Genomic DNA, 22,468 nt, shown 5'->3' on the forward strand with positions numbered 1-22,468 from the left:
GTGCCTTTGGCTGTGATACTCGTAGTCATGATCGCATGCTGCTGTTCCTGCCAATATTTCTGTATAAGTGAAAGAATTTGCTCTACTGAAATCTATCTATCTTGCATGTCTATTAGCTAATGTTTCATTTACGTACATAAAATCTCATACTGTAAGTATCCTTAATGGCTTCCCTGCCCAGTATAACTGTGCCTGTATAGTTTTTGGTTTTGTTTCCCTTGTAACAGGGGCTGACAGGTGGGAGATCAGCCCTGCTGTGTTGAACTTTGTCCCATTAATAATTGTGCCTCTCCCAAGCCTTCCAAACATTTAGTTTGCAAAAGCAAGCCCTACTTGTAGTAGTTTGCTACTGCAGCACTGGAGTCATTTGCAGAATAAACCCAATGTGGACTCACTTGCTCAAAATGGGGCCATGGCTCCAAGACATCACATGGACGATCCTTTTCTACCTAAGCACAAATCAATCCTGCACATGTCGGTGCCAACATGTGCCACCCAGGTCAGACAGGTTATAACCCTCTCCCTCTGACAGTGTTGGAGTTTGGTTAGTGACATCACTCTGTGACTATCTCCATCCTCTGAGATAAGCAGTACCTCTTTTGTTTTAATTTGGACAAACTTCCCCAAATTTCCTCATATTAACAGGTTAAGTTGTACAGTGAAACTCTTGGACCATACTCACTCAGTGTTCACATGAAATCAAACTAATATGTGCAATTGCTTTAAATCCATTTTAATCTCAACTGTTGCTGTGTGGTAAGACAGTGGTAGATTTGATTTGTATGGTTTGGCGACGAGATGTAATTATGGTAACAACTTCTTCTGCACTTTCTGCAAACTTATCAAGAGATGATCTGGTATTAACACAACTGGACTCGGCTGCCCGTGCACAGCATATAAAACTGCTTCCTGTGACTGCATCCCACAAGCAATCGGATAAAGACTGCATCAATCTCTCTACTACCATTCTCATATCTAAAGTATCCACCTGTGCCTGACAACTTTCAGGACTCAGTTCACAATACTAAGAGTCATCTCCAAAAGTGGTGTTACCTCTGTTGCTAATCTCCACAGTACACGTGTTAGTCAATATCCCTTGTTCCAAATGTGTTAACTGCATAGTCTGCTATTCCTTGGCTTTCTTCTTCCTTGCCGCACCACTCACTCTCTTTACTGAACCATTTAGTTCCCAGATGTCACCAAAATTTGCTGTCCCAAAAATAGTTTTCAGTATTCTTCCTCCTGCATCTAACCACCCTCTTTTATGCCATCATACAATGCGCACTACAACTTCCACTATCTGCTGCCCTCACAATTGTTAATAATCTGGTATCCTAGCTTGACAAGTCTGAAGGTCTGCCGGAAGGCATTGACCTTGATGACAGCCACTAAACAGAACTGCTATAATCTGCAAGTGATGCCGTCACTGTTTCAAATGAGGACACACCGGCCTTGAAAGCATGTCAGTGCTCGCTGTAGCCCTTTCAAATGCCATTGTGAGGACACACCGGCCTTGACAGCATGTCAGTGCTCACTGTAGCCCTTTAAAGACAATGGTGCAGTAGATCAGCAGTCTGTTGTGATTTCCCTGTGCTGTTGTATTCATGTCACTACACACTGTTGCCCTGATCCTGAATTTGACACATTTCAGGTTTGTTATTCTGTGATGCCATCTCTGTTGTTTGCCATTCTCTAATAGTTGTTGTCCACCTACTAACTCTCAGGCATTTTGCTGTGATGCTCTGTTCCAGTCAGCCAGTTGTAGAGGTTCTTGAGTCATTACTGGTCTTGTCAGATTCCAGTCACTTTAATAGGCAATGAGGTAAAAGGTTAGCAGTGCACCATGGATGCAAAGCTCATGGAACCGCAACAGCAATGGCTGTCCCTGCAGCAGCAATTGTAACAGGAGGTTCAACAACAGTTTCAATAACAGATTGAATTGTTCCATCAGGAAATTCAGCTTTTGTTGGCTCGCTTACAGGTTTAGGATTCCCACACCATACAGGCTGTGATCACTTCCCAGGAAAAGAGCCGCCCATTAAGCTTCTGTCACTTAACAATGCCGAAGAGAATTGGTGGACTTATCTGCAGCAGCTGAAACACCACTTCACTGCTTTTCAGGTTTCAGATGATGCTCTCCAAAACGCAGCTTGTAAAATGTCCTATGCAGATTCTTTGATATGAGACTTAGTGGTTGAATCAGCTCCATATTCAGAAGTACCCACTACAGCCCTCAGATTAGACAACCACTCCTTGGATGATATTTTGAAAACTGCATACTCTTTTGAGATTACACATGCACCAAATGAATGTCACATGGCTCAACCCCATGTAAAGGAGATCCAGCCGCCACCTCAGGGGTGCAATTCTCATAAGCCTTCTTCTCAACAGTGGAGTAATGATTAATCAATTTTGGATGTGTCAATGGCTTCTGAACAGCCTGTTGCATCCTATCAGCCCAAGCACTGGGGTCTCCCATCATGTCTTGACTGCTTTATGGCACATCTGCATGTGGACTCTCTGGATGGCTGGATGCACTGAATCCACTGGGAGATCAGCATCTCCAAGCTGTCTGTAGTCAGCCATTGGAACAATCGGTCACCACTCCCTACATGTGACAAGGGTAGTGCGTGGACTTCAGGCAGTTGTTATGCTTGTCTTGGTTGTCATGCTTTGACCCCACCCTCCCAAAGTTGGTTGCAAGTAGTGACAGTTCTGTTACCCTCCAGGGTCAATTCACAATCAATGCTGGATGCAAAAATGTCATATGGGTAATAACTCTGTTTATTGTTGATAGTCACTCATCTGACAACATTTTCAGTCTGAATGCTTTCTCCCTGTTTGATCATCCATCACTGATGAGGTTCAGGTCAGTGTGACACAGTTTTCTTCCAGGAACTTGACAATGTCTGCACCCCCTTCTCACCTCTATTTGCACCTGACCTGGGGTGTGCCACAGATTTCCAGGCTCATATCTCCTTATGTCCAGCTGCAGCACCCCACTTCTGTTGGGCATGTCCTATTTCTGTCTTATTACTTGTGGCTGTTGAGCAAGAATTTGATCCCATCCATGAAGCTGGGACAATTGAAACTGTTAAAACCAGTGCTTTCACCACACCCCTGGTGGTAGTAAAAAAACTCAAAAGCAACATCTGGCTATGTGATTTTAAAACAACAGTTTTCAGACACAAGTGGAAATCTACCCCATTCCACGTACTGAGGACTTCCTCACAAAGCTTGTAGGGGATGAATATTTTATAAAGATTGACCTCACATATTTGCAGATCCCATTGGATGAGGAATCATAGTACATTCTGACCATCAACACTCCCTTTCACTTATCCAAACACAAGTGCTTGCTGTTTGGGTTCCTCCTCCACTCCAGCAATTTTTCAGAGACACCTGGAACAGCTGATTGTGTCCATCCCTACTTGCTAACTATCTTGATGACTAGACTGTTATGAGCGCTACCTGTCAGGATCACCTGATTAACTTGTGTACTCTTTTATCATATTGTGTGATGCAGGGACTAGTTGCCACATACACAAATGACACTTTTTTCAGGAGCACTTAACTCAACAAAGAAGGTATCCAGCCCATTGGTCACAATGTTTCTGCCATTGACTCTCTACCCCAGCCCTGAAGCTACAGGCTTTTTCAGGAAATATGAATTATCACTCTAAGTTCCTTCAACAATTGACCTATATTACACATCTACTTAACTGGTTGCAAAAAAAGGGCGTTCAGTTCAGGTGGATATCTGACTGTGAGCACACTTCCACAGAGCTGAAGCATCTGCTGTGATCAACACCCTGCCTTACACCCCTTTCTCCTCATATCCATTGGTTTTGGCCACTGATGCTTCTTCTTATGGCACCAGTACAGTGCTGGCACACAGAAACAATGACAGTACTGAATAACTGATTGACTATGCATCAAAGATGCTGAAATCCATTCAAAATAACTACTCACAAATCGAAAAAGAAGCCTACATGATCATCTTTGCCATTTAAAAGTCCCATGTTCACCTGTTCAGGACCAGGTTTACCCTCATTACAGATCACAAACCACTTGTAGCACTCTTTGGGCCCACTCTCAGCTTTGAAGCAGATGGTACAATGGCTCCAGTGTAGAGCACTTTTCTTCAACTCCTAAAATTGTACCATTAAATATAATCTCCCCTATCTCCTTTTTGGGTCCAACCAGCATTCGACCAACAGGAAATCTCCTGTTTCCACATTGATATGGAATGACAGCACACCTTAACTGGGTTTTCCATAACAGCTTGTAATGTCTCTTGCAGCGGTCTCTCCACGATATTTTCAGAAATCTTATAAATTATATAACTCAGTACATATCTCAAAATATCTCTTCTTATCTTACCGATTATCAATGCAATGTAGTTTCAAGCCCAATTATTCCTTGGAGCGTCCATTTACTCCATGGAATAGATTCTCTACTATCTATGTTTTCTCTTAGGAAAAAGAATAGGGGACTTCTTGCCGATTAGTCGTGAAAGAAGGATGTATATGTATGTATTGTTGAGCTAGTCGCCATCTTGATGAGATTCTGTATGAGAAGGAATTTAATACATGAACTAAACTAAAAGTAAGTGTGTTCGCGTATTATTTAACGGATTATTATTATTGATAGTGTCTGCTTACTACGCTGTGTTGCACAGGATCAGTGGGGAACGTCTGATTTACACTGGACGAACCTGCCGTTTTGTATGCTCAAGATATCCAGTTACTTCAAATAAATAGGCTAACACGGTCATACCAGCAGATCTCCGGTCTTCCCCATGTGATCACCGAAAGTTAATAATTATTACAAATGTTTCCAGGAGATCGACTGACAATTTTCGTCGCACCGAGACTTCGAAATTGCTTCACTGCCTTATGGAATTTAAGTTAAGCTCAATTTAATCAGGATAGAACAGTATTGAACTGTGTGAATGTGATAAGCCTGCTTTGTCAATGAAAATTCCCTTAATATACGCATGTTTTTTACTATCCTGATCAGTGAAGCTAAATCCGGCCGGTGTGAGAGAGGTTCTTTAAATTTTAGAAATATTAAAAGCTATTAACACAGCTGCAGATGCATACCACACCCCTGTCTTACGGCGTGTGATGCACTAAATGCTCCATGGGTGACCCCACTATTTTTTTAAGTGCACCAATCTGGAATTCAAGGCCTAGGTTTGCCTCTCCCAGCATCTGTCAGTCATCTCCACTGTTCTCCTGCTTGACACAGAGACAGATACTCATCGAGTCATTATCCTGTCAGCCCAGTGTCCTATTTTTTGCAAACACCTCCACCATTGTCATTGTGGTATGTCATTTATGAAAGCCTTTGCAAGGTGACATGCCTACTGGCCAGGACTGAACAAAGATGTGGAGGCAATAGTGTACAGTTATTCTGCATGTGCCCCAAACCAGGATTCTCCTCCTGAATCTTTCACCCCCCCCCCCCCTGCCCCCCCTCCCATCACCATTGGGACTGCATTCACATGGCTTTTGCTGACCCCTTTCTGGGCTCTATGCACCTCACTATTGTGGACACTTATGCTAACTAGCCATATGTGGTCAGCATGGCATCCACCACCACTAACGTAATCCTCAATGCTCTCATCCAGATTTTAGCTAATGGAGGGCATCCCCACACCATTGTGTTGGACACTGACCCCCAGTTCACAGTAATGGTTTACAAAAAGATCTGCACCCCCCCCCCCCCCCCCGCCAATGGCGGTCATTTCACCCATCCTCAAATGGTGAAGCAAAGCATATGATTCAAACATTCAGGCAACAAATGTCAAAGGCAGTGGCTACTTCCATCACCACCGCTGCTCTCACAATGTTTCTGAGCACTCACAGAGTCACCACTGTCCACGACTGTGGCAGCCACATACTTTCCTCCATCTCATGGCCACACACCCCAAGGAGGCCTGGACCCAGCATGCTGGGCACTACCTGCCATGATTAGATTAGCTATTTGGGAATGCTCTTACTGGGTGAAACCCTTGTTGATGCTGGCTACGGTGGTTGCCACCCATGGGAAATGCATTACAATGGCTGATACTCTGAGGAGCTTGGACTGCTGTCATACTAATCAACTCCCATCTGTGCCTTCAAACCCCACCACCGTTCCTTGCAGACCCCTGTTGCACATGGATACAACTTGCACTCCAGGGCACTAGAGGCAGCTCCTACTGATGAGAACATGGGCGTTGAGTCTTCACTGCAGCCTCCACCCCTGTGGCCATCTTCACCCCTCCCATTTTGCCATGGTGCGTTGCCTGATGCCCAGGGTTCTTCCCTGCAGCTCGTGGTCTTCAGTGCCGGGACACTTCTACCACCACTGCTGCACTCACAATGTTTCTGAACATCCACAGGACCTCCCCTGCCATGGGTGACAGCTGCATACTCTCCTCCATACGGTCCCACAGCCCAAGGAAGCCCAGACCTGGCACACTGGGTGCTACCAGCCGGGATCAGGTATATGGGTATGCTCTTAGTGGTCAAAAGCTTTGTGGATGCTGGCTAAAATGGTTGCCACCTCTGGGTACCGCCTTGTGATGGTTAACCCTCCAAGGAGCTTGCAGCACTGTCGTACCAATAAACTCCACCTGTACCTACTAACCCCACCACCAACAGTGGCTCCAGCAAACCTGGAACGCCCAACCTTGCTGATATCCCACCCACATTGGTACAATTGGCACTCCAGGGCACAAGAAGCAGCTTTCATCGACAAGGGCATGGTGGTCAAGTCCTTACTGCAGCCTCCACCCCTTCAGCTGTCGTAGCCCCCGCCATCTTCCACCAGTGCATTGCCAGGTGCCTGGGGTTCTTTCCTCCAGATGGTGGGCTTCAGTGCCAGGTCTCCTCTCGTACCATTGGTTCATCTTCCCAAGCATCATCCTAGGCAATTTCGGCCCTACAAGTCCATTTCAGGGAGGAAGAGTGTGGTATCCTGGCCTGACAAATCTTGGAAAGCCCACCAGAAGCATGGACCTCGATGACGGCCACTAGATGGCACTGCTGCAGTCTGCCAGTGTTGCTGTCACCAGTGCAAATGCCACCATGGGGACACAACCACCTTGTCAATCTGTCAGTACTTGCCACGGCCCTTCAAAGCTAGCAGTGCAGCAGCTCGGTAGTCAGTCACGATTTCTCTGTGCTGTTGTATTCATATTGCTACACATCATTCCATTGCTTCTGAACTTGATACATCTTATGTTTTGACCTCGATTTATTAGCTTGACATGTTATTCTGTCATGCAGTCTCCATTGTTTGTTATCCTCTAGTCACTGTTGTCTTCCTGTTTACCCTCAGGCAATTCACTGTGATACACTTCCTTGGCTGGTTGGCTTGTTGCATGGGTTCTAGAGTCTTTGTTAATCTTGTCAGATATGGTCAGCATACATAGGACTGGTGCAACTTACTTCTCATTTCTTTCAACATGTGTTTTCCCTCTGTCTCTCGCTGTAATTCCATATCACATCCTCTAATCATCTCACCTTCTTGTGTATTTTCTAAGCACTCAGGATCAGCTTCAGTGCCCAGCAATGTCTTTTGAGTACCACATCCTCCTGTCTCATGGAAAGTACTTCAGTTTCCATTGGTGGTACCCGCAGTTCCCCCATTCCACTTGTGGTGAAGGAATGGAACACCAAGACAATGACTCCCCCCATCTCTACCTCACCCTGCATCAATCCCGGAACAGCGAATTCCCATTGCACCCCTTCCCCCTTTGGAAGTACTGCTGTCTTGTAGATACATCAAGAGTATTTATAGTGGTTAATGGTATGTTTGTTGATGGATATGTTGCTTCCAGGCACATACAAATCAACAGTTTCATGGCTCAAGGTGTATAAACTTCCCTCAGGCTGATACATAGTTGTACTGCTTTTCTGTTATGTTGCCAAGATCACAGAGCTTCGCCTAGCTGCCTTGTGGTAGGTAAAAAGACTCATATTTGAAACTGCATACCAGTGCCGCTGTGCCTGCCAGCTTGCCTCACATATTACTGAAATGGAGCTGCTTTTCTCACAGTAATGTCCAAAATTAGTGACGGCATTATAGTATGTACACTCCTGGAAATTGAAATAAGAACACCGTGAATTCATTGTCCCAGGAAGGGGAAACTTTATTGACACATTCCTGGGGTCAGATACATCACATGATCACACTGACAGACCCACAGGCACATAGACACAGGCAACAGAGCATGCACAATGTCGGCACTAGTACAGTGTATATCCACCTTTCGCAGCAATGCAGGCTGCTATTCTCCCATGGAGACGATCGTAGAGATGCTGGATGTAGTCCTGTGGAACGGCTTGCCATGCCATTTACACCTGGCGTCTCAGTTGGACCAGTGTTCGTGCTGGACGTGCAGACCCCGTGAGACGACGCTTCATCCAGTCCCAAACATGCTCAATGGGGGACAGATCCGGAGATCTTGCTGGCCAGGGTAGTTGACTTACATCTTCTAGAGCATGTTGGGTGGCACGGGATACATGCGGACGTGCATTGTCCTGTTGGAACAGCAAGTTCCCTTGCCAGTCTAGGAATCGTAGAACGATGGGTTCGATGACGGTTTGGATGTACCGTGCACTATTCAGTGTCCCTTCGACGATCACCAGTGGTGTACGGCCAGTGTAGGAGATCGCTCCCCACACCATGATGCCGGGTGTTGGCCCTGTGTGCCTCGGTCGTATGCAGTCCTGATTGTGGCGCTCACCTGCACGGCGCCAAACACGCATACGACCATCATTGGCACCAAGGCAGAAGCGACTCTCATCGCTGAAGACGACACGTCTCCATTCGTCCCTCCATTCACGCCTGTCGCGACACCACTGGAGGCGGGCTGCACGATGTTGGGGCGTGAGCGGAAGACGGCCTAACGGTGTGCGGGACTGTAGCCCAGCTTCATGGAGACGGTTGCGAATGGTCCTCGCCGATACCCCAGGAGCAACAGTGTCCCTAATTTGCTGGGAAGTGGCGGTGCGGTCCCCTACGGCACTGCGTAGGATCCTACGGTCTTGGCGTGCATCCGTGCGTCGCTGCGGTCCGGTCCCAGGTCAACGGGCACGTGCACCTTCCGCCGACCACTGGTGACAACATCGATGTACTGTGGAGACCTCACGCCCCACGTGTTGAGCAATTCGGCAGTACGTCCACCTGGCCTCCCACATGCCCACTATACGCCCTCGCTCAAAGTCCGTCAACTGCACATACGGTTCACGTCCACGCTGTCGCGACATGCTACCAGTGTTAAAGACTGCGATGGAGCTCCGTATGCCACGGCAAACTGGCTGACACTGACGGTGGCGGTGCACAAATGCTGCGCAGCTAGCGCCATTCGACAGCCAACACCGCGGTTCCCGGTGTGTCCGCTGTGCCGTGCGTGTGATCATTGCTTGTACAGCCCTCTCGCAGTGTCCGGAGCAAGTATGGTGGGTCTGACACACCGGTGTCAATGTGTTCTTTTTTCCATTTCCAGGAGTGTATTTATAAATTTATGTAAGTTTAGTTACATTCAAAAGCCAGATGCAGGATTGTTACATGAACTTTGTTAACAACTTGTCTCATACTGTTTAATTATATCAACAAGAAGTCATAAAATGACAATGATTATTTTCTCTGTTTTATAGTATCATATTAGTATTGCTATTAGCTTTCAAATGGTGGTCAGTATTTAAGAGTCTAACATGATATTACAGAAGCTATTTAAGGGTGAGAGGTAGGGCATGCATTAACTTTCGTCAGTGCCTTTTTGTCAGTGGTGGTGATGTATTTTTGCCTAGCAGTCACATGTAAATAAAAAAGTTTAACATTTTAGTAGCCTTGGACTAATCTTGGCAAAGCAAATAACAGTCTTTAACCTTTGAGTGAATGTAAGAGAATCTGACTGTGTTTTTGGCGTATGATTGTCTATGACTTAAAGAACACTAACTTAGTTTAAATGATATAAGGCAGCTGTGAACTATAATTATTTGTTGCAGTTGATATTTGTCACATTACTTTATGCATGGCTGATATTGTGGAAGTGCATGTTCATATTTTGAATGTTCCTGTTGATTTTTGTGAATTATCATGGATTAAATGAAATTTGTTCATATGTTTCTGTATTCAGTGCTCTGCTTGCACTACGTAACTACATAATTAATTATTGTTTAATCAAATTAACTGTGGATGAAGCCCAACCAACAGGCAATTACATGTATTGAGCGAAAATAATAGTGCATTGAGAATGGCTAGCTTCTAGCCGAAATCTTGATCTGCACAATAAAATTTAAAAATCATGACTGATCGCTGCAATCTATAATTTACAAGTCAATATAACTGTCGCTGAGTGCAACAGCTTTCTGAATGGAAGGTAACCTGATATTGTTTAATTGTTTTTATTTAACTCCAAAATCCAAGTGAGGCCACCATTGTCATATGTGTGAAATTTATTTATTTTAAACTATAGCTATCTAGTTTCATCAACCTCATTAATTTTACACAATTCATGCAGTCATTTTCTTATTCATTTATAATTTTGTTTCATTATCCTGTGTCTTTATTAAAAAGGGTTTGAGGATTAGTTCTGTGTTAAAAGTATGGGCATTAAAGCAACGGTACATAGCTGACTCCTCAGATTTCACAATGAGTCAAGCAACAAATATTTAGGTTGTGAATTGCCTGCATTGATAGCAGCATACCAAACAAGTGGTGTGCTGGTAATGTGATGCAATACTGTCCCTACAACTTACTTTACAAGACAACTGCTACAATTATTGCATTTGTGGATTTAGAGAAAACTTTTGACAATGTTGACTAGAATTCACTTCTTGATATTTGTAAGGTAGCACAGATAAAATAAAGAAAGCCAGAGGTTATCTACAACTTGTACAGAAACCAGACTGCAGTTATGAGTGTCAAGAGACATGAAAAGGAAATAATAGTTCAGAATTGAAGACAGGGTTGCAGTCTCTCCCGACATTATTTAACATGTACTGTCATGCTTAAAAGTGCCTGTATGAACTGAATTGTAGCCTACCTGATTTGCACTTGTCCGCATAATGTAATTCCCTTTCAGGCTGTCAAATCTGTTTTTGGTACAGTCATTTTACTATACAGACTGAAACTAGGGAACACTCTTCTGAATGTTTATTAAGGCCACATGTGAATTAGTATCACAATATTACAAATACTAGGAAATATGTTACTAGAGATAAGACAGCCCTTACCATTCATGAACTCAAATTTAAAATAATAAGTGACATTTCAAATATGTCACTAACTCTCATTAGTATCTGAGACAATTATGCCTTTAACTCTATCACGTAAACCATTCAGTAATATTTACTAAAACTAATTTTCTTGTAAATAATGTAACCTGCAAAAACATCACAACTCTTAAAGTTCTACAGTAATTCTCCAGCCTGTCGTTCACATGGTGATGGTTTTTGAACTAACAAGTCAATCTCAACACCATATTGACAGTAATTCCACTATACTCATGATGATACACAACTATATGTGCAGTTCGAAAGCCACCTATTGTGCTTTTTATGTAGCACAAAGTGGCATGATTATTTAATGTATTCACAAGCAACTACCTGTGCACATATTTGACCTTTTTGCCTTGCAGAATTGTTTTCTTCTGGACATGATTCAAACCCAGATCCTACAGCCAATGCTAACTAAACAAAGTTTTCATGCCTGACCAAGGCTCAAAGAAGGCAGTGATAATCACTGGTGACTAGGCATGCAGAAACATGAAATATTTTATTTTTGCCCAGAATCAGTTATCAAGTCTACTTCAAATTCTATGACGAAAATTTCTGTATTGGACCAGGATCTGGGACTCTCATCCAGCAACGAGAGCTGGGAAGGAGGACGGGGGGAGCAGGAAAGGAGAGAAGTAGAAGAGAGGAAAGAGATGAAAAATACTATGGGGGCATCAATGGAATGGAAGACTGTGTAGTGCTGGAGTGGGAAATGAGAAGGGGGTAGCTAAGTGAAGAACGGGAACTAGTGGAAGTTGAGGTCATGGATTGAGGGATTTGGGAGGGGGAGGAGGGGCATTTTACAGGAATGTAGGTATGTTGCAGAGAGAGATCCCACCCGTTCAATTCACTGTAGTTCATGGTTGATGTTAGTAGAAAGGGTGCAGATGGCACAGGCTGTGAAGCAGTCATTGAAGTGACGCATGTTGTGCTGGACAGCATTTTCAATGACTGGGTGGTCCAGTTGTCTTTGGCCACAGTTTGTTAATGGCCATTCATGCAGACAGACAGCATGTTGGTTGTCATGCCCATATAGATTACAGCACAGTGGTTGTAGCTTACTTTGTAGATCACCTGACTGCTTCCACAGGTAGCCTTGCCTTTGATGGGATAGGTGAAGCCGGTGACTGGACTGGAATTCATGGTGGTGGAAGGATGAATGGGACAGGTCTTACCTCTAGGTCTATTGCACAGATATGAGCCATGAGACAAGGAGTTGTGAACAGGGTTGGAAAAGGAATAGACATGGATATTGTGGGAGGGGTGGAGGTGTCAGTCTAACAGTGAGCAGGACAAACACAGGAAGGTAGACCTAGAAACAATCAATATTGTAGTCATAAATTGTAGCAGATGTGTTGAAAAAGAACAAGAGCTCCAAGTGCTAAGTGAAAGTATTGAATCTTATACTGTTATCAGTACAGAAATCTGGCTACAGCGGGAAATAAGTTCGGCTGAAATTTTTACAAAGGACCAAACCATGTTCCAAAATGATAGATTAAATACAATTGGTGATGGGGGTGTTTATTCCTGTTGGAAGTAGTTTACCTTGTAGTGAAATTGGAGTAGATAGTTCATGTCAGTTAGTACGGGTGGAGGTTATACTTGACAACTGGAATAAATTCATAATTGGTTACTTTCACCACCCTCCCCAGACACAGATGATACAGTAGCTGAACAGTTCAAAGAAAACTTGAGTCTCATTTCAAATAGGTACCCCACTCATATAATCATAGTTGGTGGTGACTTCAATCTACCCTCAATATGATGCCAAAAATAAATGTTTAAAGTTTGTGGTAGACATGAAACATCATGAGAAACTGTTCTGAATGCTTTCTCATAAAACTATTTTGAACAATTAGTTCAGGGGTCCACTCAAAGTGTAAATGGTTGTGAAAATTTACTTGACTCCTTTGCACCAAGTAGTCCTCAGCAAATAGAAAGCAATATCATGGGTACAGGGATTAGTGACCCAACCCACAGAAATTCTGATCATATATAAAGACTGTTAGTGGCACAAATGTTAGTGACTAGTCCCTAGTGAATGAGACAGTAACTGACATTGAGGATAGCAAACCAAAAGCAGAAATGCTTAAATTCATTTTCAAGTGCTGCTTTACAAACAAAAACCCAGGAGAATTGCTCCAATTAAAAAAAAAAAATGGCTCAAATGGCTCAGAGCACTATGGGACTTAACATCTGAGGTCACCAGTCCCCTAGAACTTAGAACTATTTAAACCTAACTGACCTAAGGACATTACACACATCCATGCCCGAGGCAGGATTCGAACCTGCGACTGTAGCAGTCACACGGTTCCAGACTACAGCACCTAGAATCGCTCGGCCACCACAGCCGGCGCATCAATTTAACCCTGGTATCACATAAAAGATGAATGATATAAGTATTAGTGTCAGTGGTGTTGAGAAACAGCTGAAATCGTTAAAGTGAACAAAACTCCAGAGCCTGATTGAATCCCTGTCAGATTCTATGCTGACTGTGCAGCAGAGTTAGTCCCCATTCTAACTACATTGTATCATAGATCCCTTGAACAAAAAACTGTGCCCAGTTCTTGGAAAGAGGTACAGGTCACACTGGCTATAAGAAGGGTAATACAAGCAATCCACAAAACAACCATCTAGTATTCTTGACATCGATTTGTTGTAGAATCTTAGAACATATTCTGAGCTTAAACATAATGAGGTATCTTGAACAGAATGATCTCCTCAATGCCAACGAGCATGGATTTCGAAAACATAGATCATGTGAAACCAATCTTGCACTTTTTTCACTTGACATGCTAAAGGCTTTGGATCAAGCCAGTAAGGTAGATGCAATATTTACTGATTTCTGAAAAGCATTTGATCATTAATACATTTATACTTATTGTCAAAAGTTTGATCATATGGGGTATCAAGTAAAATATGTGACTGGGTTGAGGCCTTTTTACTAGGGAGGATGCAGCACGTTACCTTGGATAGAGAGTCGTCTTCAGATGTAGAGGTTATTTCAGGTGTGCCTCAAGGAAGTGTGTTGGGACCCTTGCTATTCATGTTGTATATTAATGACCTTGAAGACAATATTAATAGCAAAATCAGGCTTTTGCAGATGATACCATTACTGGCGATGAAGTACACAGTTATCAAGGATGATGTACTATTTGAAACAAGCTGCATAAATGTTCAGTCAGAGTTTGATAAGATTTCAAATTGGTGCAGAGATTGGCAACTTATTCTAAATGTTCACAAAATGAAAAATGCAATATCTTCTGACTATAATATCAGTGAGTCACATGTGGAATCAGCCAACACATACACATACCTTTCTGTAATGCTTTGTAGGGATATGAAGTGGAATGCTCACATAGGTCCAGTCATGGGTAAAGCAGGAAGATACTGGGGAAGTTTACTGGTAGAATACTGGGGAAGTGCAATCAATCTACAAAGGAGACTCCTAACATATCACTCGTGAGACTGGTTCTAGAACATTACTCAAGTGCATGGGACCCATACCAGATGGGACTAACTTGGCATATTGAATATATACAGAGAAGGGCAGCATGAATGGTCACAGGTTTATTTTATCCATGGGAGAGTGTCGCAGAGATACTGAAGGAACTGAACTTAAAGACTCTTGAAGACAGATCTAAACTATCCCAAGAAAGTCTGTTAATGAAGTTTCAAGAACTGGCTTTAAATGATTACTCTAGGAATATACTACAATCCCATAAGTACAGCTTACATAACGATCATGAAGATAGGATTAGAATCATTACTGCATGCACAGAGATTCAAACAATCATTTTTCTTGCACTCCATATGTGAACGGAACAGGAAGAAATCCTAATAACTGGTACAATGGGACGTACCCTCACCCATGGGCCTCACAGTGGTTTGCAGACTATAGATGTAAATGTAGATGTTGAAGGTTGCTGCAGTGACACTAATTACCATAACATCAAAACCCATCAAAAATAAATTCAAATTACTTCTACTTAAAAAAGCAGATAAAAATTTGGTTGACATCTTCCTAAGAGACAGTCTCCACTCCTTCCAATCTGCCCACATAAGTCTAGACTATATGTGATTTTAATTCAAAGAATTAGTAAGTTTAGACCAAATGTGGTTTAAATTCAAAGAATAAGCATTGACGGTAATTGGGAAGATATATACCAAATAAACTAAAAAGAGATGGTTCTAATAACCCTTGGTACACAAAACACTGTTGCAGAAGCAACTATGATATCCTTTTTATAGTTTCCAAAAACAAACTCTGTCTCAAAACCTGGCAGAAAATCCAAAAAGATTCTGGTCAGCCGAAAGACACAATCAATACCCTCATTGTGTGATAACAATGGTGATGTTACAGATGACACTGCCACCAAAGCAGCATTACTAAACAGTCTTATGAAATAGAAGAAATGCATTGAATTACAGACTCGTATCTCTAACTTCAATTTGCAGTAGGATTTTGGAACATATACTATGTTCAAACATTATGGGTTACCTCAAAAAGAACAATATATTGGCAAACAGCTAGCATGGATTCAGAAAATATCATTCTTGTGTAATTCAACTATCTCTTTATTCTCACGAATTAATGAGTGCTATTGACAGTGAATGTCAAATTGATTCTCTTATTTTTAGATTTCCAGAATGTTTCTGACACCATTCGTCACAAGATACTTCTAATCAGATTGGGTGCCTATGCAGTATTGTCTCAGTTGTGCAACTGGATTTGTGAGTTCTTGCCAGAAAAGCCACAGTTCATAGTAACTGATGGAAAGTCATCAAGTATAACAGAAGTAATATCTGGCATTCCCCAGGAAGTGTTATGGGTTCTCTGATGTTCCTGATCTACATACATGATTTAGTAGACAACCTGAGCAGCCTTCTCAGACTGTTTGCAGATGTATCTTCTTATAAAGTCACCAGATGACCAAAACAAATTGCAAAACAATTTAGGCAAGATATCTGTGTGGTGCAAAAAAATGGCACTTGACTCTGAATAACAAAGGGTGTGAAGTAACTCACACGAATACTAAACTTTCATTTACATGATAAAACACACAAATCTAAAGGCTGTAAATACAGTTAAATACTTAGGGATTGTAATTACAAATAACTTTAAACTGGAACAATCACAAAGATAATGTTATGGGGAAAGTGAAGCAAATACTGTGATTTATTGGCAGAACACTTAGAAACTGCAACAGGTCTACTAAAGAGACTGCTTACATTACACTTGTCTGTCCTCTTCTGGAGTACGGCTGTGCAGTTTGGGACCTGCATCAGATAGGATTGATGGAGGAGATCAAGAAAGTTCAAAGAAGGACAGCTCTAATAATTTTCTATTATCTTGAAAGAGGGGCAATAGTGTCATGGAAGGTTTTCAAATCTCATCCGGTGCAGCCCCCCGACAATCAGTCTTTCCTTCACATCCCATCTGTTAAGTCTCCACATCAGTGTGACTTTGATGAACTTTACATCTTTTCCTAAATCTCATCAGTCCACTTCCTTCACCCCTCTTCCTTCCCCTTCAACCCTCGTGCCAAAAGAAGGAACCACTGACACTAAAAGCTTGCATATGTAATACCTTGTATATGTGAGTTTTCCTGAAGCCACTTGGTGAGTAGACTTTTTATCTAACCAATCACATTATAGAGTAATCATGAAGATGTAGATGTGTATGAAGGGTAGTGGGTAGCATATTCCTCTTCTCAGGGCATGGGCAGAAGTATCAGAAACCCTATCAGAAATGCAATTCAGTTGCTCCAGTTCTGGGTGGAAACGAGTAACAAATGCATTGCTCCTCTGTGGCCTGTGCTCCTTTGTGACCAGACTGTAGCAATGTGAGAGGTGGTAGGAAACTGGAGAGATAAGACATGGGTGATCGGTTTTTGCATAAAGCTGGGAGGATCACTTCGGTCCATGAAGGCCTCAGTGGGGAGCTCCAAATATAGTAAGGATCTCCCTGAGGCATTCACAAATTGAAATTACCCTCCCAACCTCGTACAAAAACAGATCACTCATGGCTTGTCCCTCCAGTCATCTACCACATCCAAAATTCCTAGCATCAGTCTGCAAAGGAGCACTCCCCTTGTGACTTAGTACCACCCAGTACAGAATTCGTTTTCAACATTCACTACCAGCCCAACCCCTTAGTTTTCACCTTTTTTCCCACATACCTCATCTGTTTGCCCTTTTTCTGATTTTTTGCCACACATATTTTTACAATTTTTTTCATATGTGTCTTTACACGTTTATGTCCCCCACCATGAACCCTTGCTCCTTCCTTCCGTGCCAATGCAGGAAACTTTCCTTTTCTATTGTCAGAATTCAGTACCACATACTGTTCCTGTGTTGTTGCTTAGCTCAACCCAAATTACTTATCATCATATTACACTCTAGGGCTGCAACCTCTGCTTCCACAATGACCTCTACCTGTTCAAATACTACCAATACCACCAGTCCACAGCTCTCACCAACCTAGTCCTGCAATGCCACGTAAATCAGGCCCATTACCTCCTTGTAAAAAAACAGCATAGTGAACACATTGTGGCCAAGATAGATACAAAGCCCATGCCTACCACAGCAGTACAAGTTAATGTGCCAACTAGCTCCGCAGATGACAAAGAGATTGATGAAATGTATGATGAGGTAAAAGAAATTATTCAGATAGTAAAGGGAGACGAAAATTTAATAGTCATGCGTGACTGGAATTCGACAGTAGGAAAAGGAAGAGAAGGAAACGTAGTAGGTGAATATGGAATGGGGATAAGGAATGAAAGAGGAAGTTGACGGTAGAATTTTTCACACACCATAACTTAATCATAGCTAACACCTGGTTCAAGAATCATGAAAGAAGGTTGTATACATGGAAGAAGCCTGTAGATACTGGAAGGTTTCAGGCAGATTATTTAATGGTAAGAGAGAGATTTAGGCACCAGGTTTTAAATTGTAAAACATTTCCAGGGGCTGATGTGGACTCTGACCACTATCTATTGATTATGAACTGTAGATTGAAACAGAAGAAACTGCAAAAAAGTGGGAATTTAAGGAGATGGGACCTGGATAAACTGACAGAACCAGAGGTTGTAGAGAGTTTCAGGGAGAGCATTAGGGAACGATTGACAACAATGAGGGGAAGAAGAAGAATGGGTAGCTTTGAGAGATGAAATAGTGAAGGCAGCAGAGGATCAAGTGGGTAAAAAGACGAGGGCTAATAGAAATCCTTGGGGAAGAGATATTGAATTTAACTGATTTACAATTTGTACAGAAACTAGATGGCAGTTATAAGAGTCGAGGGACATGAAAGGGAAGCAGTGGTCGGCAAGGGAGTGAGACAGGGTCGTATCCTCTCCCTGATGCTATTCAATCTGTATATTGAGCAAGCAGTAAAGGAAACAAAAGAAAAATTCGGAGTAGGTATTAAAATCCATGGAGAAGAAATATAAACTTTGAGGTTCTCCGATGACATTGTAATTCTGTCAGAGACAGCAAAGGACTTGGAAGAGCAGTTGAACGGAATGGACAGTGTCTTGAAAGGAGCGTATAAGATGAACATCAACAAAAGCAAAACAAGGATAATGGAATGTAGTCGAATTGAGTCGGGTGATGCTGAGGGAATTAGATTAGGAAATGAGAAGCTTAAAGTAGTAAAGGAGTTTTGCTATTTGGGGAGCAAAATAACTGATGATGATTGAAGTAGAGAGGATATAAAATGTAGACTGGCAATGGCAAGGAAAGCGTTTCTGAAGAACAGAAATTTGTTAACGTCGAGTATAGATTTAAGTGTCAGGAAGTCGTTTCTAAAAGTATTTGTATGGAGTGTAGCCATGTATGGAAGTGAAACATGGACGATAAATAGTTTAGAGAAGAAGAGAATAGAAGCTTTTGAAATGTGGTGCTACAGAAGGATGCTGAAGATTAGATGGGTAGATCACATAACTAATGAGAAGGTATTGAATAGAATTGGGGAGAAGAGGAGTTTGTGGCACAACTTTACCAGAAGAAGGGATCGTTTGGTAGGACATGTTCTGAGGCATCAAGGGATCACCAATTTAGTACTGGAGGGCAGTGTGGAGGGCAAAAATCGTAGAGGGAGACCAAGAGATGAATACACTAAGCAGATTCAGAAGAATGTAGACTGCAATAGGTACTGGGAGATGAAGAAGCTTGCACAGGATAGAGTAGCATGGAGAGCTGCATCAAACCAGTATCAGGACTGAAGACCACAACAACAACAACAGTTGAAACTAGCCAATAGTGTGAAATTAAACACTTTGTTTCAAATAAATTGAATGCTTCAGCAGAAAAGATTAATTTTAAGCCAAATCTCTTTAGCAAACCGGCAAAAATAACTTCATTGTTCTGTAAGGTGATTAACTCTTGACTGTCAGAAAGGTGGAAATAAAATCTGAAACTAATAGCATATTTTAGCCTTCCATAATTATGCGAACATATTTTAATTCATTTGATAGCTCTCAGCCACAAAAACCCTTTTGTTTGTCATTTAACGTGACAGCAATAAATGAAGAGGAAACAACAAAATCACAGGTCACGTGGAGACTCCCCACCTCACACTCTACTGTTGGCAGACGCTTGTATGAGCACTGTTTTGTTGTTGCATACGGTGAATTTCCTTTGCAACTTAAGTTTTATTTTCGTATTTTTTTTTTTTTTTTTCATGTTTTGTTGTTGCAGTATTATTCTGCGGTAGTGGGATACAGTAATATCCTTTGTTAGAGTTTGGGTTCTTACCAGTCAAAATCACAAAAATTTAACTGAAAACTAAAACAATGAAAACTTCCCGGAATTCTAGACAATTCCTGGGTTTTTCCCAGTTTTCTCTCGGATGAAAAAATTCCCGGGTTTTTCCCGGATCTCCCTGTTGTCCCGGGTCATATACACCCTGTCAGTGTTAGGAAATCCTTGAAAACGTTAGCCAAACACTCTGGCAACATGTCAATTAGAACAAATGTTATGGGGCCAGGATGAAGGCTAATATGAAAAAGAATCAACCAATAGGTGAATTCTACAAATGATGGGTGTGAAAGTCACAGTTTAATAGCTATCCATTGAGTTGTTCTTAAACCAATTGAAAATGTATCTAACATCCAGTCATCACCTGTTATACACCACAAAACAAAAGAAAAAAGTTAATATGTTTTCCTGAAATTAGCAGGACCTCACAACTGAGAGGAATGAAATAGAAAGAAAATGAGAAAATAGCTTTATCATAGGGGAAACCAGAACACAAACTACATCACAAAGTAATGTAAACCAGTGAAGCCTTTTGAGAGAAATGAACAATTCTTTGACATGTTCCACAAAAATAGGTGGAAACTGCAAATCCTATCCGCTTTTTGCAAGTAAATTACAAAATAAATAAATTCTCACTTTTTCTCATCCATCACAGCAGCATATGCTTTGTCTCTTTGCTGCATGCTAATAACCACACCATTCCATGCTTGCAGTAATCGTTGTTGCTCTTTATTTAGTGCTTCAAGATCAACATTAGCATCAGCCAGAGTTTGGCTGATGATTAGGCGTTCTTCTTCTTTAACTTTCAACTGCCCTTCTAGAGTTGTGATCTGTGTTTCTAAATTGGCAACTTCATTTGTTAACTTTAGCAGAAACAGATCCTGGAATGCACCAAATATTTTCGTGTTTTGTATAAATACTGTTCATAACATTTACAAATGATTAGATATTGAAATACAAATGTTACTAATCATACCTGCTTCTTTTTCTCTTCTGCAAGCTGTTTCTTATCAAGTTTCATTTTTTCTGATATCCTCTGAGAAACAGCAAGTTCTGACTCCATCTCTGCTTCCCAGTCAACAAACTGCTTCTTTACCAATAAAATTTTTCTTAAATCTGCACTGAGTTCTTCTTCTAGGTATGGCGTGAAAGGAAAATAGCTTTGAAACTGTGAATACTTTTATAAAGCTATAGAGATCTTTAATTTATCATCTTTAGCATGAAAGACTAAATATGGCAATTATTGACACTACTTATGCAATTGATATTGGCATATCCAACAAACACAGCTTCAAAACAGCAGTGCTCTCTCAAAATGGAGAGAATTACGATACAGGCAGACATATTTCCAGAAGTAATGCCGACATGCAACTGACCTGTGTCTAAGAGAGAAGACAATATGACATTATGCCTTTCATTGAGGTAAAATTTTGTTAGATGGCACTGATTTTGTTAAGTGAATTATTTCTGAATCAATATGAAATTCATAAGATAGATCTGGATGGAAAAATTAATTTTAAGTAATAATTTGAATGAAGAATACTCAGACTACTTAATAAGTGTTGCTTTCTATGTGTTCACAAGGTGGTGTGTGTGGCATTTTAACTGGAAGTGAAGTTTTGGCTAAGGGTGTAATCAAATGCTTCATATTCTGTAGTAACTGAATAGCAAGAAAGGGCTGTTGCCTGATGACATTGGAAGAGCTGGTCCTAGCCACATCAAAATACACAGATGGAGAAACATATCAAATTGTGAAGCTTTAAGAAATGTGATTGATTGTTGCTTATTGCAGAGACATCACACATCGTACTGGACCACTCTAACATTTATGAAGAATGGTCTGAATGAATTCAAACTTGTAGGACACATTCAAAAGTATAGCAGTAAGAAGTGATTAAGACTGAAGAATGGTGGTGTATACACAGGCCCAGTACAACCCCACTGAGTATGATGGGAAATTTTTTAAGGTACTGAACTTGCATTCGAGAGCAATGAGATTTAAATCCCAATGAAGCCATTCAGTTTGGTATTTCTATGGTTTCCCTGAATCAGTTAAGGCAAATATCAGGTTGATTCATTTGAAAAGGAGATAGCTAATTTTCCTCCCCATACATATACCATCCAAGTTCTTGCTCTATCTCTGATGAATTCATTGTGATCTGCATGTTAAACAAATCTTTCTTCCAATAGTATTCTCTCTGAACAGAAAGGTCAGTGTTGTACTGAGTTCAGCCAGTGAAGAACCATTAAATGAACTGGAAATTGCACACGAAGTGCTAGTGTGGTTTGCTGAGAACAAAAGACACAATACCTGAATGTGAGTGACTGATAATAGCAACTACCTGAGTTATAAGTGCTTGATATGATGAGCAACATGCCATCATCCTTGAAAGAACAATCTATCCACAAGAAAAAGGGTGTGATATCAT

The 22,468-nt window shown here is 41.6% G+C and overlaps 1 protein-coding gene across 1 annotated transcript in view; it reads right to left on the reverse strand.

The window, feature by feature from the left end:
* The window catches only part of LOC126457654 (coiled-coil domain-containing protein 40), a 392,411-nt gene that overhangs the window by 226,127 nt on the left and 143,816 nt on the right, over window positions 1-22,468 (reverse strand). The window contains exons 4-5 of the mRNA XM_050094144.1: window positions 21,016-21,173; window positions 20,676-20,920 (exon numbers count right to left, since the gene is read on the reverse strand). Coding sequence (XP_049950101.1) covers window positions 20,676-20,920; window positions 21,016-21,173 — 403 coding nt within the window. The remainder of the gene's footprint in view (window positions 1-20,675; window positions 20,921-21,015; window positions 21,174-22,468) is intronic.

Source organism: Schistocerca serialis, chromosome 2 (assembly GCF_023864345.2).
Source record: "Schistocerca serialis cubense isolate TAMUIC-IGC-003099 chromosome 2, iqSchSeri2.2, whole genome shotgun sequence".
In the NCBI taxonomy this organism is placed as follows: Eukaryota; Metazoa; Arthropoda; class Insecta; order Orthoptera; family Acrididae; genus Schistocerca; species Schistocerca serialis.